Below are 18,771 nucleotides of genomic sequence, written 5' to 3'. Positions count from 1 at the left end.
TCAGGTTAATATTAAAATAGATAGATATTGATTTCGTATGATGAGATATTGTAAAGAAATAAGGATTTGTTAATTTACTCTATGACATAATAAAGCATGTAAGTTTCTTATTTTTATTTTATATATTTGTACTTATAATAATTACCTCATATACAATAAGATACCAGCTAATACAAAATAACAAATGATAATCATTCAACACAAAATATCTAGTCATTTCACGTCGGGCTTTAGTACCCATCTCTGTATAGCAGAATTGTTATGCCCCCAACTAGCAGCATATAGTTTTCGCACTGTCCATCGGTCGGTCAGTCTGTATGTCTGTCTGTCTGTCCTTCTGTCACGCTATTCGTGTCCGCTCTCTTATTCAAGTAGTTCTCATCGGACCTTCACCAAACTTGGTCAGAAGTTGTCTAGATAATTTCTAGGCCAAGTTCGAACATAGGTCATGCCTGGCCAAAAACTAGGTCATGCTAAGATCATATTTGAAAAAAAATCTTGTTACCATTATAAAATGTCCTTTTTGGTCAAAATATTTGTTGTAATGATATCTTGGCCAAAGCGGAAAATAAGAATATACCAAGAAATTAAATATTTATGTTTCACAAAGTACTTTTAATATTCATGAATCCACCTTTTCATAATATATTAGTCCATTTGGGCCTCAGGTAAGTGCCCTAGGGCCCATGGTCCTCTTGTTTATGTTCCAGAACATAATATTAGCAAGTGCATGTTTGGTTTCTTTTTTTAATAAATAATTATTGATAGTAAAAGAAAATACATTATTTTACAGGAATTTTTTACTACACTTTTCATGTTACAATTTATTGTTTTGTTAAATGGCATCTTTAGTGATACCTGTCATGTTTCGTTGCTGAGAAAAAAGTTAACTTTATATATTTCTAGTTGAATATGAATATTATTTGCAAACTTTTTTATCCCCACGCTTTTTGGAAAAAAAGTGGCCCTTATGTGGTGATCTCCGCTGTCCTTTCTGGCCACTATCTCCTCCTACGCTATTAGCACTAGAACCTTGAAACTTACACACATGGTAGGTATGAGCATATGTGCAACAGTGCACTGTTGGGAATTCTGATCTGACCCCTGGGTCAAAAGTTGTGTGGGTTGGGCTGGGGCCGGGTCAGAGATTTTCACTCATTTTGTTTAGGTTATTTTGCATTAATTTCTTCATTTCTACACTGAGTTACTTAAAATTGATACTGAAGATCTCTTATGACAATATGGTCAATCTCAACTATGCATGGCCTCAATACCAACCCTGGAGCGCCCCTGGGTCAAACATGCAGCATGGAGATATGCGTCGGCCTCTCCCTCGCCATTTCTAGTTACTTAAGACATTGGTCTGTGTATATTTGTTGAAAATGTGCAGTCCACTGTGTTCACTATTAAGTACACTTAACTGTAAAAAAAATTGTCTGTAATATAATCATTAACATCTCTCGTGTCTTTGAATTCATTAAAATTGGGAAATTAACATTTTGAATGTGAAAATAGCTAATGAAGAGTGATATGCTCTTGCTTTGCTGCCATTTAAACATTTTTTGCAAATAATGAGAAGAAAAGTAAAATATATTTTTAACAAATTTTTAAAAAGTTGTAATTTTTCTTATGTAGAGTATAAAGTTAATTGCAAAATATTATTCATATAACCCAATTTAAAAACAATCATTGACACTAGGCTTGCTACTGTATGAAATTTCAATATCACATTTAAATAAACAATTTATTAGACCAATCTCTTGGATCCTCCTTTATAACAATTTATAATGGCATATTTTCTTTGCCATGAATAGATCATGTGACAACAACAAAAGCTAAATAATCACAATAGGTTAAATAACAACAAAACATATTTGGAGATAGAAGACCAGGTTTGCAGCTGACTTGTATTCCCTAAAAAAAAGTACCTGTATCTTATCAATTGGCAAACATTAGGGCACAAAACCACATAGTTAAATCTTCCGATTGTGAATTATAGGTTTTTATTAATTGCTTGGTATTAAAAGTAAAAATAAACTCCAATATTGATTTACATTCATTTTGGCTTGACATGTTCAGTGTAAGTGCTCATTTTATTAGCTCCACTGGCCAATGGCCAGCGTGGCTTATGTCATGGTTAAGTGTCCGTCTTGCGTACTTCCGTGCGTTAACTTTTCCTTTAAACATCTTCTCCTAAACTACTCGTCCAATTCTGATGAAATTGCTCAGGAATGTTTCTGGGGTGAACCTCTTTAAAATTTGTTCAAATTATGCCCCTGGGGTCACAAAGATGAAAATTTCCTCCTCCATAACCATTGGGCCTAGGGCTATCAAGTTTGGTATGTAGAGACATCAAAATGTCCTCTTCCAAATGTGTTCAAATTATGCCCCTTGGGTCAAATTTGATCCTGCCCCGGTGGTCACAAAATTAAACATAATTTTATTATGCTTATATAGGATCTATTTTGTGAAAACTTTACAAATCTTCTCGTCCACAACCATCGGGCCTAGAGCTATCAAATTTGGTATGTAGTGACATCTAATAGTCCTCTACCAAATTTGTTTAAATTTTATCCCTGGGGTCAAATTTGACCCTGCCCCGGGTGTCACAAAAGTGTACATTTGCTTAAATAGGGCCTATATTTAAGTATTTGCACATGCCGAGAATATTTTCAGCCTTTTTTCAGCAGTGGAGCGATACAGGGCCATCATGGCCCTCTTGTACTTGTTTGTTAACTTGCAGAAAATGCACTTTTGGAAAAAAATTGAATGAATTTGCCTTTCTTTTTGGAAATTTTCTGACAGCAATTTGGAATTTCGTTGTTTTTCTTCAATTGGGAAAGTATACTTTTTACAGGTACTTAATAAAGAAGAAAAAAAACTCGCTGGGTTGCATGTCATAAGCGGCTTATCACAGGCTAGAATATTTATACTCAGACTATATTTAGAAATAGAGGACCCTTTTCTATGAAGCAGGGTTATTTTGCTTTGCATCTGTTCTTTAGTCCGTTTGTCCATTGGTCCGTAGACCAATTGTGTTCCACAATACACTGTAACTCCAATATAATGCGGATGACGGGGTCCAAGCCACGCAACAGCGTTATAAACGGACAGCGTAATAAGTTTTGAGCTTATTTATTTAAGGGGCTATAAAAACAGGTAAAGTATAGCCTATAATATAGGTCCTGTGTATCGTCATGCTGTGTTGTCATCCGCAAATACATGCATATACCGTAAAACATTGTGTATAAGGCGCACTTTTTTACCCCCAAATTTTATTTTAAAAACTTGATACGCGTTATGCACAACTACAGCCATGTCAAGACATTGTTTCCCTGTAAGTTACCCAGTTACGATAACTCACATCATTTTGTTCCCTGTTTTTTTATCTGTAACTATATTAATAATTGTGTTATATTTATGATCTGAATATAGATGGACAAACGTTATAAAGTTAACATCAGTATTTTCTATTTTTTCAGGTACGTAGAGAGCATTGAAATCAAATAAATTTGAAGAAGAAAATGAAAAACAAGGAAGCCATTTTCATTTAGATTTTATTGTTTTTTCCCACAATATTATTCCCTACTGTACTAGGGTTACACAATTTATTTGGGGGGCACTTGTTGATTTACAATAGTATGTCGGCAAGGTCTTTCCTGATATATTTATGATTATTTTCTTGATTTTTCTTGCTTTTCAAATGTGTTAATATAATTGATGTTGTGTTTGTTTACACGTTTTCATATGTCTTGTTAAGCTTGGGGTTGTGATTATCGAGCAATTTGCGTCACCTGTCAAGTTTTGTGTAGCTGGGCTATAATCAAAACATGCCAACCGGCAAACGGCTTCACACCTCCATTGTTTGTTTTATTGCCCGCCATGTCAGTAATGGTGTTTGGAAGTTTGAGTTGTTAAAGTCTCCTGTCAATTATAGACACTCGAAAAAAGAACGCATGAGATCAGCAATGTAAATAAAACACGCAATTGTGAATTAGTCATACATTAATAACCCCATGTAAATACCAATCGATAATGTCAGTTTCTTAGTTATACCAAGCAATCTAATCCATCCGTTAAGTGTACTCCTCTACGATAAAATCGTGGTCAGTTACTTCGGAGACTTCTGATGAAAACCTTGATGGTATCCTCGTGGAAAGTGTGCATTTCATGCATAATTCATTTAAATCGAACATTTATTTTTATGCGTTATATAATTTTTTTAAAAACAACACACAAACAAGTTATATTGTTATTGTTATTGTCTTTAAAATAATTATGCCCCCCTTTGAAGAAGAGTGGGTATATTGCTTTGCTCATGTCGGTCTGTCGGTCGGTCTGTCCGTCCACCAGGTGGTTGTCATACGATAACTCAAGAACGCTTGGGCCTAGGATCATGAAACTTCATAGGTACATTGATCATGACTCGCAGATGACCCCTATTGATTTTGAGGTCACTAGGTCAAAGTTCAAGGTCACGGTGACTTGAAATAGTAAAGTGGTTATTTGAATGATAATTCAAGAATGCATACGCGGCCAACACGGCACACTCTGAACAATATTACTGAAGCAACTGGTCCGTAATCCTAAATCTATAATTATCAGTCCAATGAAACATCATCCTTTTAGTAAAATACAGTGGATCAGTAAAAATATTATCAGAATACTGTGAAACCATTTATTTTCGACAGCACAAAATTTCGTCATTTTTATAAAAATGACGATTTCGTCAGCACTTAAATTCGCCGATTTTTTATTTTGAATTTAATAAAAATGCGTCAGTCAATATCCGATTTGTGTGTAATACATATTCGCGATCAATCGCAGTTGCGAAAAATCGTGGTACGAATGCGGGAACATGCTTGAAAATCACTGCAGGAGGTGGGGCTTGTTTGTCACATGCCAATAAACTAGTCTTTTGTTATCAAGGGACAGTAATGGACCCTCTTAATGTATGCCATTCACACGTTCATTGTTATGATTAGCGGGCAAGTGGGATCGAATAACCGTTAACGAGTGTTTGTAACAACGCAGCCAATTGCCAATTAGTCTTATTCTATCAAATAGCAAATCAAACTAGTCACTTTTGTTTATTTTCTTGGGTATGTGTTCTAGTTGGTATGATTTTTATTAAAATGCTGTCAATACCGTTTAAAAACTGTTTGTGTTATACGAAAGAGGTTCCAGATTGTTCAGTGTTTTTTTTTTCAAATAAAATGCTTTTTTATTCTGATATCAACATTAAAATTATAAACTCTATGTGTGTGTTTGTTCTTAAAAAGTAAACTACCGTTATATAAATCAATAATGTCAATAATTTAAAAATAAATAAATTGATACATATAAAATAGTAATAAGTGTGGTTAAACGCAAACAATCAAACAACAAACAGCAATTAAAATATTCTTTATTAATTTGTGATAAATACGCATGTTGATCACACATCGTCATCTTTTCATTTGGTTTATTGTCTTTCATGGCATTCGCTGCGTGAAGGCTAATATGCAACACCCCTGAAAAACACAATGCACCTAATGGGTAATAAAGTTATAAACAATGCGCTAATTCATTACCATTCTACATAAACAAAGTCAACGCATTCAATACAGCTGTACTGCACACGCGTTTTAAAGAAGTGTAACGTGTCAGTTAAGTACCTTGTGTAATCAACATCCCTTTGTGTCAAAACCGGATTAATCTTGATTACGAAACAGCAGTGAATGTGTGCATGGATTATGTTGGAATTTAATGCCTCATGTCTACGGTAAAGTTTTAAAATATTGTTCAACTTAGTGTTTGTTTTATTCAAACATAGAGCATAATTGTTCGTTAGGATTTTAAATTCGCCGATCGGTCGACTGACGAAATTTATGAAAATTAATGCCTGACGATTAATAATGGTTTCACAGTATGAGATTTTTTTGTATATTTAGTATATTAAAAATTGTGTTAACCCTTAAAGCGCTGGAGCTGAATTTTAAAGGTCTTTGCAAACAGTTTGGATCCAGATGAGACGCCACAGAACGTGGCGTCTCATCAGGATCCAAACTGTTTGCTATTCTGATAGTATTCTTTGAAAAAAAATCGAAGAATATGCTAATTTTAGAAATTCTGCAGACGACATTTTAGCAGACGACAAATTTCCCAGCATGCAAAGGGTTAATGTTTAATTTTGTTGATTAATATAAATATAAGCAGGACAGGGGAGGTAATACACTACAGGGGAAACAAATGCAATAAGTTTAAATTTATTGTTACAGATTTGCCTCCCTTGTAATATATTTAAATTTTACCAAATGTAAGGCTAACTGCATTTTTGTAATGCATTCTACTACTACTACTACTACTACTACTACTACTACTGCTACTGCTGCTGCTGCTGCTGCTACTACTACTACTACTACTACTACTACTACTACTACTACTGCTACTGCTGCTGCTGCTGCTACTACTACTACTACTACTACTTCTACTACTACTACTACTACTACTACTACTACTCTACTACTACTACTACCACTACTACTACTACTACTACTACTACCACTACCACTACTACTACTACTACTACTACTACTACTACTACTACTACTTCTACTTCTACTCTACTACTACTACTACTACTACTACTACAACTACTACTACTACTTCTACTACTACTACTTCTATTTCTTATGCTACCACCACCACCACCACCACCACCACCACCATTCACAGTGACAAAAAACGTATTCATACAATGGCTGCTACTACAACTTATAGCCCATATTTCAAAACTGCACCCACAGCCGAGCGTTGGCACCCGCTATGCAGTGCTCTTGTTATACCCCTAGTTCTTCTTGAATGCTCTGAGCTTTTATAAGTACATACTTACAACTCAGAGGTCTTCCTTGTAACCCATTTTTTAATGTAAAAAAATTATGTCTCATGTAGGTCTATAAACTCGAGTTTAATCAGCCTAATACATCGTTACAAACACAATACCTGTTATTACCGATATCAATTTGCAAGTCGATTGTGGAGAAATACTCAAAACCAAAACTATATACAAAACCCGTTATCAAACCGAAAGCCGAAGTTTTGAATTTACTATTTGATCGATCTTACGAATGTTTCGGAGATAGTCCGTATATTACGATTGGTAGATTAGACACGAGATTTATCTGGCTGATGATTCCCGAGATGGTTTATAGCGTATTTTCGAATTTGGAATTACTCGACTTTGTCCATTGCAAAAACATAAACATTTAAAAGAACCGTTAACGTGTTTGAAACTTTAGATTAATATCAATATTATGCGAGCATTACATATCATGTAAGTTGTTTTTATTTGCGCATTATGGATATATTTACGATCTATTTGTGTTTATTTATGCCAGAAAGTAGTTTATGTGGCTAATATTTCCGATTAAACTGCAAGTCGGATTCTGGGCAGGGGACATGGAAAATGCCGTAAGCAGTTGCAACTCCCATCGACCAAGAGGGTCAATAGCTGGGAGTTGGATTATTGCAACTAGTTATAGCCCCACAAACAAAGTTTAGGGGGTATATAGGAGTGAACTTGTCTGTCGGTCAGTCTGTCTGTCTGTCGGTCAGTCCGTATTAGGTGTCTGCATGCTCTCTAATTCAAGTTGTTTTTATCTAACTTCACCAAACTTGGTCAGATGTTGTATCTAGATGATGTCTAGGTCTAGTTTGAATATGGGTCATGCCGAGTCAAAAACTAGGTCACAGGGTCACTTAGTGCGTTTTAAACATTGAGAATGCTGTCTGCTCTCTAATTCAAGGTGTTTTCATCCGAGCTTCACTCAAATTGGTCAGAATGTGTATGTAGATGATGTCTAGTCCAAGTTCGAACAATTACACGGATCATGGCAGGTCAAAAGCTAGGTCACGGGGTCACTTAGTGTGTTTTAAACATTGAGCATGGTGTTTGCTCTCTAATTCAAGTAGTTTTTATCCAATATTTGCACCAAACTTGGTCAGACAGAAGTTTTATCTAGATGATCTCTACGCCAAGTTTGAACATGGGCCATGCAGGGCCAAACACTAGGTCATGGGGTCACTTACTGCTTTTTTAACATTCAGCATGGTGTCCCCTGTCTTATTCAAGTAGTTTTATACAATCTCACCAAACTTGGTCAGAAGTTTTATCAAGATGATCTTAAGGCCAAGCTCGAACATGGGCCGTGCCAGATAAAAAACTAGGTCACGGGGTCACATAGTATGTTTTACACATTCAGCATGGTGTCTGCTCTCTGATTCAAGTAGTTTTCATCTGATGTTCACCACACTGGGTCTGAAGTTGTAACTAGATGATGTGAAGGTCAAGCTCGAATATGGGCAATGCGGCGGGTCAAAATCTAGGTCACGGGGTCACCTAGTGCGTTTAAAACATTGAGCATGGTGTCCGCTGTTTTTGTGAAGACAACATGCAAAATATTCTGTGTCAATGTGGCATGTGGGGGTATTCCTCACGTCTGTGACAAAGCTCTTCAGTTTATTATGCTCCCCCAAAATTTATTTTGGGGGGAGAATATAGTTGCCGCTTCGTCTGTCCGTGCGTGTGTGCGTCTGTCTGTCCGTCCATGCACAATTTTTGTCCGGGCTATTTCTCAGCAACTAATAACCGGAATTCAAAGAAACTTTATGGGAAGCTTCACTTCCAAAAGGAGATGTGCATATTATCAGCGGGTTCTGGTCGGAAGATTTTTGACAGAGTTATGGCCCTTTAAAATTTTCCATTAACTGTACATATAGTGCAATTCTTGTCCGGGCTATTTCTCAGCAACTAATTACCGGAATTCAATGAAACTTTATGGGAAGCTTCACTACCAAGAGGACATGTGCATATTATCAGCCGGTTTTGGTCGGATGATTTTTCACAGAGTTATGGCCCTTTGAAATTTTTAAGTTGCTAAACCATCTATCGTATTATTTTGTCCAAAGTTATGATCCTCAAGATGTTTCCTTTTATCTGAATATACAGTGCAATATTGTGACAAAAAAAACCTTTTGGGAGCATCACCCGTCTCTGACGGTTTCTTGTTTTTGTTGTAATGAAGAATTTATGCCATGATATTGGCTATCATTTAAAGGTCAACAAAAATTAAAGTCCATTTTAATGTGACTTGTTTGTGTTTAAGATATAAGCAGTCTTAACACTGCTGTTTTTTGGTAGATTGTGCATTATAGTATATGGCATTATTCAATGTCTGGAGAAGGGAAAAAAATCACCAGTGTCCATAATTTGTACTATCCAGTTGAATTTATTTACGGCTGTTTTCACAAGATCCCCTGCAAATGAATGCTGAATTCCGGACTGGTGCCACTGGGATGGGTTGATTAAGATTAAAATTCATGAGCACAGACAAGATGAACTGTTATAAAATTTCTAATACATTGATTTTTCTGTCCACCAAATAATGACCAGTGACAAAGTTCCCAGGATCTCAGGCCAGCGCTGTGTGAATTATTGACCAGTGTCTTGAAAGTTTACAGAAAATGAACAAAAAACAGGGAAAAAAACACATTACAGCTAATTATTTCTCATGATACAGTAAACTTGGATAGTTTTCTAGTTTGCAGATAACATTTTTGCAACACCCATTAAGTCGTAAATGTTCGTCTGTTTTGTTTGCCACGATATGGAAAAGTAATGTTTAGAAAGAGGGAATTGTTACAAAACTAATATTGAGTTGCAGTGGGAAAATGTGAAAATATGAACTGGTCTATTTAAATATGATAAGTGTAATAGTACAAAATGCTTTAAATAGTGTATAATAGTATAATATACTAAACCATCAAAATAGGAGTTTAGTTGAGCAGTCCGCACAGGCTGGCTAATCAGGGAAGACAATTCCGCCTTATAAACTTGATTTTTGCCAGGAAGAGACTTTCTTCAAATGAAATATACCACAGGCTAATCTTGGATGGCACTTTATGCACATGCATTAAAGCCCATTTTCACAGAGCAGGGCCAATATATTAAATATTTATAATTATAGGTTATTAGACGTTTCACTGTACAATACGGAGAAATATATCACGTATTGTACAGTTTAAACGTCTAATAAACTTTTTATTCTATATCCTCATTACCAAACCAGCTTTCCGTATTTTTATTTTCATTCATTGATTACGCACTTTATGACGTATCTCGTGTGACGTCATTTCTCTGACAAAACATTCTAGTATAAGCAAGACTCTGCATTTTAGGGACAACAATATGGAGGTGGTAGTGTTTAATAAATCTAGTAGCAAATTATACCATTTTGATAGCATTGAACGAATCCAAAAGGCAAAACGTATTTCGGATTGTTTGTTTGTCATGCATTATTGTTAACTTTGATAGGAATAAAACAACTCGCTCCGACAGGATTACGAATTCGTAAATTGTGTTTTGGCCTTTGGGTCAGAATGGTGAGCATGTGTACAAACGCTATCAACAAATACTGTGGTTTAAAATACATTTCGATAAATGGATGGAAGAACAGAAAATGGAAAATGGAAATGCATATCATTGTAACTTAGTTGTTATTAGGCTAGCATTGGATTAAAGTTGTCATTGAGGTTAATAAAATTGATTTTTTGTTTTGCTGTTGCATATTTGTTTTCAATTTCTAGCAATAACAATATCAATTGCTTTTGCATTTTTTTTTAATTTCTAACAATAAAAATAAATTAAATATCACATTCTCGATTTGTTTTTTTATTTCCTCTCATATTTTCAATAGGAAAGCATTAAAAAGAGACATACAAGCAAAATATCGCCTGTGTGAATCGATTATAGTACATTCGGATACTTTTTCTCAGTAACGGCTTTTATCGATATAAAACAATTGCTTAGTGCACTTGTACTCAACTGTCCAATATGGAAAAAATACAGACTTTTTGGATCCAATACCGGAATATATTGGACGGTCACGTGGTACATATGAAGAATGCCGATTGGAAGAATTTATTGGATATAGAATAATATATAATATTGATTCCTCTACTTGTTTGAAGTATGATTACCCAGTCTTATGCAAGAACTTTAAGTCACAATTTGACCCCAAGTTGGACTTTTTAGGCTCAGTTAACCCTTTCAGTGCGGGAACCGAATTTTGAAGGCCTTTGCAAACAGTTTGGATCCAGATGAGACGCCACAGAACAGACTTTTTAGGCTCAGTTAAACTTTTTAGTGCGGGAACCGAATTTTGAAGGTCTTTGCAAACAGTTTGGATCCAGATGAGACGCCACAGAACGTGGCGTCTCATCAGGATCCAAACTGTTTGCTATTCTGATAGTATTCTTTGAAAAAAATCGAAGAAAATGCTAATTTTAGAAATTCAGCAGACGACATTTTAGCAGAAGACAAATTTCCCAGCATGCAAAGGGTTAAAGTTAAATGCAATCTCAAATGAGGGCTGAAGTTGGAATAGACAGACTGCAAGTCTTTGTACATTAAAACTGATTTTTTAAGTCCTAAATATGTGTCCCAGCATGGTCTTTAGTCAACTGGTGAATTCAAAAACATAGGTTACGGGCCTATGATGTCCAATATTGGTCGTAAGTTTGAATGCTGCACTTTGTTCTGAATTGATGCCAAAGTTTGCTTTTATCACTAGTTATTCCAACTAGAAATGGTTTGTATCTTCAGAATGTGTTTTCATAGGGTCTCAAGATTGAAATCTGACTTGACTAATGTTTCAATTCGTGTCAACTGGTCCACAAATGAAGTTTACTGCCATGGTCCCATATAAAGTGACCTTGATATATCTGCAGTTGAGTGACACATACTGAAGTTTAAATTACTGGTCCCAATTTTGAGAACTGGTATAAGATGGTGTTAAGGTTTGGGATGATATTAGTCCACAATTGAACTGGTTGTTTTTTTGAAGAAATCCTTATAACTCAGAACACAAGTAGAAGAATCCGCTTTTACGGACTTAGTTTTCTTTTCCTTTTACTGCATGGGAATATTGGTTTAAAATTTAACTTTCTGAGGGGCTACAAATGCCTAAAAATACGTATCTAAGTAATAAAGGGTTATATGATGTAAAATGTGACCTGTTCATGCGAAAATGGGTCTTATGCCATGTGGGGCTAGGGTAGTTCCCGACCAGCCTTCACATCCACACAGTCTGGTCAGTATAACCCTTTCCACAAACAAGACCCTGAAACCTTATGTGAGTAAAGCAGACAGGGCCGCTGGCCAAACATGGAATAAGACCTTATTTTGCATGACCGGACTCATATGTCAAGAGTTGTTCTGGCAAAATTATTATTAATGTCTAAAGATACAATATGTGCCAAAAGCCGCATATCAAATTACTATATTTTGCTTTAAAGTCCTGGCACCATTATTTATTTCATCCTCCTTAACAAATCAAGTCCATTACCAGTCCGTTTTAAATTACTGTAGACATTTTATTGTTACAAAAATTCCAAACAGACAATTGTTTGATTGCGAGTACAAGTCCCATTTAATCGTGGCGACGTCTATTTCTTAGCGTTCATTAAAATTTTCTCTACAACCCAGCTGGTACTTTACTGCGCTCAGAGAAACATTATAAAATTTTCAATTACTATATTCATGGACGTAGTTCTTATTAATTAAATCTAGGCTTTTATACAGATTTAATCACCATTGATTTTCAGTAGAACATTATTTCTATTAAAGAACAGTCCTGTCGGTTTTATTACGACTGTCAGTAAAAATGAAAAAAAACAATATTGGCTATATAGTTTAATTAATCAATGTCACCGTTGGATGCTGGAAGTATTCTAAATTTTACTGTATTAATTTGAAATTGATATGAAAATTGTGCAAATTTTAATCAATATTACTTTACGTAAGAAAACCAGGATCAAAATATCATTACAGCTATAAGTCATTTTTTGTTGCCAACACAAATTATGTTTTTCCAGGTATGAACAAATATTCCCCCCCAAAAAAAACATGTTGTTTTCATTATTACAAAACAAACAGTTAAATAATTGCTCACAAATAAAATAATAGATGTAGATATTAAATAAATACAACTTCTCCCTATGATAGACTTTTTCCACACAACTGTTAATCTACTCAAAAATGAAGAGTTTTGTTATCTAGGGGAGACAACTTTGATAAACATTATTCCTTCTTGCTGTGGAGCGTTTCTTGAGGAATCTACCAAAAAATATTCCCAAGCCATGATGCCCAGTACCAAATACATGCTCTAAGTATTCTTGGAATGAAAAATGCCCAGATATGCTAGTGGTATTTCATTTTGATACTGGGCAGACATGAGCTGGTCTATGTAACGTCTCTTTCCAGCTGTGAAAATTGGTCGATTTCAGACAAATTAAACTGGGAATCATTTTGAAAACCGATTACTTATTCTTTGGTTTATGGATACATATCAGGCAAAAAATCACTCATTATTTTCGTTCGAAAATGCGTGCTTATATTTGTCCATTATGTTATTATGCCCCCCTTCGAAAAAGGGGGGGTATATTGCTTTGCTCATGTCGGTCAGTCGGTCGGTAGGTCGGTCAGTCGGTCCGTCCGTCCACCAGGTGGTTGTCAGACGATAACTCAAGAACGCTTGGGCCTAGGATCATGAAACTTCATAGGTACATTGATCATGACTTGCAGATGACCCCTATTGATTTTGAGGTCACTAGGTCAAAGGTCAAAGTCACGGTGACCCGAAATAGTAAAATAGTTTCCGGATGATAACTCAAGAACGCATACGCCTAGGATCATGAAACTTCATGCGTAGATTGATCATGACTCGCAGATGACTCCTATTGATTTTGAGGTCACTAGGTCAAAGGTCGAGGTCACGGTGATCCGAAATAGTAAAATGATTTTGGGATGATAGTTCAAGAACGCATATGCCTAGGATCATGAAACTTTATAGGTAGATTGATCATGACTTGCAGATGACCCCTATTGATTTTCAGGTCACAGGGTCAAAGGTCAAGGTCACAGTGACGAAAGTCGTATTCACACAATGGCTGCCAGTACAACGGACAGGCCATATGGGGGGCATGCATGTTTTACAAACAGCCCTTGTTAATAATTGAAACAATACAAGAACGCGTGAGATCGGCAATGTAAATAAAACAATTTTCAGTTAGCCTACGGTACGGATTTTTTCTCCCCCCCAATTTTTTTTTTGCTTCAAAAACTTTTTTCCTGATTTTTTTGGCTTCAAAAAGTACATGCGCGTTATACACAAATGCGCCTTATACGGAACGTTTTACGGTAAACCGAATCGAACGATAACAGTATACATACCACTTTTCTAATGTGCACATTTATCCGATAATCCAATATAATTACATCACTTACGAAAAAATAATGTTTAACATTTATGACAAGAAATATGTTTACGAACTTCGTAAACAAATTCATATGCCTAAGCCATTTTTCAGAAAAAATAGTACAGGGCATTATGGGACACAGCTTTCATTGGACGAGCGAATTTAAATTTAGATCGAATGCAATACGATTCATGTACAAAGAAATGTTTTATTGTGTCATACGCAGCATGTAAAAAACGTGCTTTCCTTGGACTTTCTGATAATGGGCAAAAATTTAAGTGCATCTCTGTTAAGTATTACACTGCGTTAGCATGTAAATAAATTGTCAGGATTTTTAAATTTATTTTTCGTATACGTACTGAAACATTAAACACGCACAAAGATATTTTTATTTATCAAGCATGTGTAGCATATAATAAACGATAACACACTTACACAGCCATAGTTTATACAATTAAATACAATACACGATAAATGCAAAACATAAACAGGTAATCGTTTTAAATAACTTTAATTTGATAATTATTCCGCTTGCACTTGCCTTATTGAAATTAGCGCACCGAACCGCTCTGATAGGGAATACATGTAATAAACACCGACTCGCAAGTTTTCACACCTTTATTAACATTACACAACAGAGTAACACTAATTAGCTGTCAAGTGTCGTTTAACCTCTATCGATTAAAATCAGTTAATCGGACGGATAGAGCAATCAAGCTGTGATTTTGCCGGCTTCTTTGAATTTATGAAAATACATGAAGTTGCATAACATGGATTTGAATCAGTATGGAAGGTTGGAGAAAAAACAGGATCCAAGGACCCCCCGCGTTATATTGGACACAGCGTTATAACGGACTGCACTATATAGGAGTTACAGTGTATATCTAGGAAATGCTTTGATCTACAGCCAGGCAACATGTTTAATGTTTACATCGAGAAAAATTAAGAGGTCAATCCATTTTTTGGTCAAAAGGTCAAAGGTAACAGAAGATTATAACATGAAATTATAAAGATTTAGTAGTCAGTTTTAGTTCCTGTTATAACCATAATAACAATATTTTAAGCAGATTTTCAATTATGATAAAAGTTATATTACAGTACTGCCATTATTAAATGCATTTAATAATTGAATTTTAATCCATTTAAGACAACTGCATTAATGTCAAAAAATTATGAAGAAACATATGGAGTTGCACGAGTTTACCTGACAATTAAAATGTCACGGTGACTCAACTTAGAAAAATGGTTTTCGGATGATAACTCAAGAACGCTTATGCCTAGGATCATGAAACTTCATAGGTACATTGATCATCACTGGCAGATGACCCCTATTGATTTTCAGGTCACTAGGTCAAAGGTCAAGGTCACAGTGACTCGAAACAGTAAAATGGTTTCCTAATGATAACTCAAGAATAATTAGGAACATTTTGAACAAACATATGGAGTTGCACACGCTAATCTGACCATTCAAACATTTAACAATGGTGTCTTTACTTTTCCACGAATAGATCACTTGACAACAACAAAAGCAAAAAAATCACAATATAGGTTAAATAACAACAACAAATATGGGGAGATACAAATGTAGTAGACCAGGTTGCATGTCATAAGTCGCTCATCACAGGCTAGATTGAACATACTGAGTTTGGGAATAGACATTTAATATACGTCATGCTAGTTTTTTTGTGGGATGGAAGAGCATTAATGATCTTTTCTTGCATGTGTTATTATGGATAGTGTGGTCAAGGTGTACAATGCAACTAAAACTGAAAACAATATAAACTACTAGAAATGTATTCTTAGTACATGGATATCTCTACAATCCAATTTGTCCCACAACTGCACAAATGTCTTTAAATTATGAACAAACATGGAGTTGCACACATTAACCTGACAATTACTATGTTACTGTAGAAGTATCCCTCTATTTGAGTAACGCTTCTCGCAATTGAAAAAATATTATCGTTTGGTTAAAGGGATTGTCACATAACTCTTCTTATGTAAAATAAAAAATAAAAATAAAATATCAAGGTGCATAATTTCACATGGTGGGTAATACTTTAAGATTAGTTCATCCCTCTATCAGCTGTACAGATATATCAAACTATGCATGTGGGTAAAATTACACAATGATAAATATTTATGTAAAGTGTTAGTCCTCTTGTAGCAAGCAATACTGATTATTTTACACTCTACACATATTTTAAAATGTCATTTATGTATAAATATGAGACATTACTACAATTATGATGAAAACAACAGAAACAACATATAGAGGTGTGCATTAGCTCACATGCCTGGTTACTGTACTTTAAAGTTGCAGGAATACATGTTGAGTTATATAAGCCAGAAAAGTCACGCAGATGGATGGAAAAGTGCAAATCTATATACCTCCATATTAACCCTTTGAATGCTGGGAAATTTGTCGTCTGCTAAAATGTCGTCTGCTGAATTTGTAAAATAAGCATTTTCTTCATTTTTTTCAAAGAATACTATCAGAATAGCAAACAGTTTGGATCCTGATGAGACGCCACGTTCTGTGGCGTCTCATCTGGATCCAAACTGTTTGCAAAGGCCTTTAAAATTCAGCTCCAGCGCTTTAAGGGTTAAGCCCAAGAAGCGTTAATTTATTGTCCATGTATGTTTTTATTTGACACTATATACTTGTTTGAAGCATTACATAATATCACTTACTATTCCTTAGTATGTACATGTATTAATTGTTTATTTCAGCCAGTGCAGTAAAGTGACCCAGATTTCGGAGCTGACCAACTCGCAGCCCACAGGCCTAGAGGGGCTGTCAGTGGAGCTGGAAACTGTCCTGGGGGAAATTAAAACCCTGCAAATCAGTCAGAAGGCCAGCATTCAGTCATTGCAGAGAACATACAAGGAACATAGTGCAGTTATGATAGAGCAAATGCTTGGCAATTTAAATACTTATATAGATGAATGTGATAATAATTCTGTGGGTACATCAGGCGGAAATGAGCAATATTTAAAAGAAGAGATGTGTAGGAGTGTTCTCTCTATCGTGAATGAATTCGATAATATTACTGCGAAGGAACTTAACGAGATGAAAGATGAAGTTATAAGTATTAAAGAGTCAGTTACAAGTTCTATTTATAAATGCACCACTCTTCACAATGACTTGTCACAATTCCATGAACTTGTTCAGAAAATCGGAGATAATAAGGAGCTCTGTCTTATAGCCAGCATAAAATGTAAGCATATAATACAGCAAGCATTGACTCTGCTAGGAAAGTCAGGCAAGGCGTTTAACGTCCAGCGGAAGTCTGTGCACAATGTGAGAATACCAAGTGATTCATATAAATGTAGTATTTCAGGCATATGTGTTCTGACTGATGGGCAGGTACTGGTTGTAGACTGGAACAATTACAATGTCAAGCTGCTGAACCAGCAGTACCAGGCAGTGAGTCACTGGGATGTGAATGCTTGGCCAGTTGACATTTGTTTGATCACATCCAGTGAGGTTGCAGTGGCTGTGAAAAACCATGATAGCAAGATACATGAGGTCCAGTTTATCACTGTCAACCAGGGAAAGCTTGTTTCTGGCAGGAAGTTTCAGTTACAACATGAATGTAGCTGTATTACCCATCACCAAGGAGACCTTTTTGTCACCTCTCGTCAAGAACTGTACAAATACTCACTGAATGGCAAACTGATCTGCAGACTCTACCAAGATAGATCAGCTAATTGGACAGGTAAGAATCATGGTAAATCCATCCTGATAACATGTGTATTATGTACAGGGATTTGTCTAGCCATTGTGGGAAAAGGAGTCTAGTCAAATTGTGTTATTTTAAATTCATACAATGACAAATTTGGGGATTTTTATTGACTAAATGAACCGAGTTGGGATTTATTTTTTTAATCAACAAATATTGACCCATTAGGCCTTTATCTTGTTATTTTGAAAAAATAATATAAATTATAGTTACATACTTTGTGAGATGATAATAAAATAAAATTCAGATGTAATAGCAAAAAACCTGCTGATGTATTATAAAAAAATTGTTCTTTAATTCATATGTGCCCTTTGAATGCTACAGTACATTGTAGCCAAAACAAGATTCAGAAATATTGATTTATAAACATGAGTAATGAAATATTTTGACTGTCACTACATGACATGTCTATAAATAGAAACTGTGTTCCTGGGAGAGAGACACTTTCTGACCTGGTCTTAATTTTGTGGTTGTAAAATGATTGTACATGTACAATATGTTTACCTGTTGATAGAACTGTTCAATTGTTTCAGTTTGTGTAATTGTTTCCATCTGTGCACTTGTTTTGCTTCAATTCATATCTTACTCAACAGTCGCATTTCAACATGTCAAACGTTAACTAAATAGCTCTGCTACTGAAGTTTATTGTCACGCTTAACTATTAAATTATTGAAATGTATGCATATATTTTAGATGTGTAAAGGCCTCTTTATAGCAACATATGCGT

The 18,771-nt window shown here is 35.3% G+C and overlaps 1 protein-coding gene across 1 annotated transcript in view; it reads left to right on the top strand.

Annotated features, from left to right (window-relative positions):
• LOC127866013 (uncharacterized) overlaps positions 1-18,771 on the top strand; it is a 189,062-nt gene that overhangs the window by 169,950 nt on the left and 341 nt on the right. The window contains exon 2 of the mRNA XM_052406236.1: positions 17,032-18,020. Coding sequence (XP_052262196.1) covers positions 17,032-18,020 — 989 coding nt within the window. The remainder of the gene's footprint in view (positions 1-17,031; positions 18,021-18,771) is intronic.

Source organism: Dreissena polymorpha, chromosome 1 (genome assembly GCF_020536995.1).
Source record: "Dreissena polymorpha isolate Duluth1 chromosome 1, UMN_Dpol_1.0, whole genome shotgun sequence".
Classification (NCBI taxonomy): domain Eukaryota; kingdom Metazoa; phylum Mollusca; class Bivalvia; order Myida; family Dreissenidae; genus Dreissena; species Dreissena polymorpha.
The sequence above is the reverse complement of the archived record's forward strand: the minus strand, read 5'-3'. Positions and strand labels throughout refer to the sequence as shown.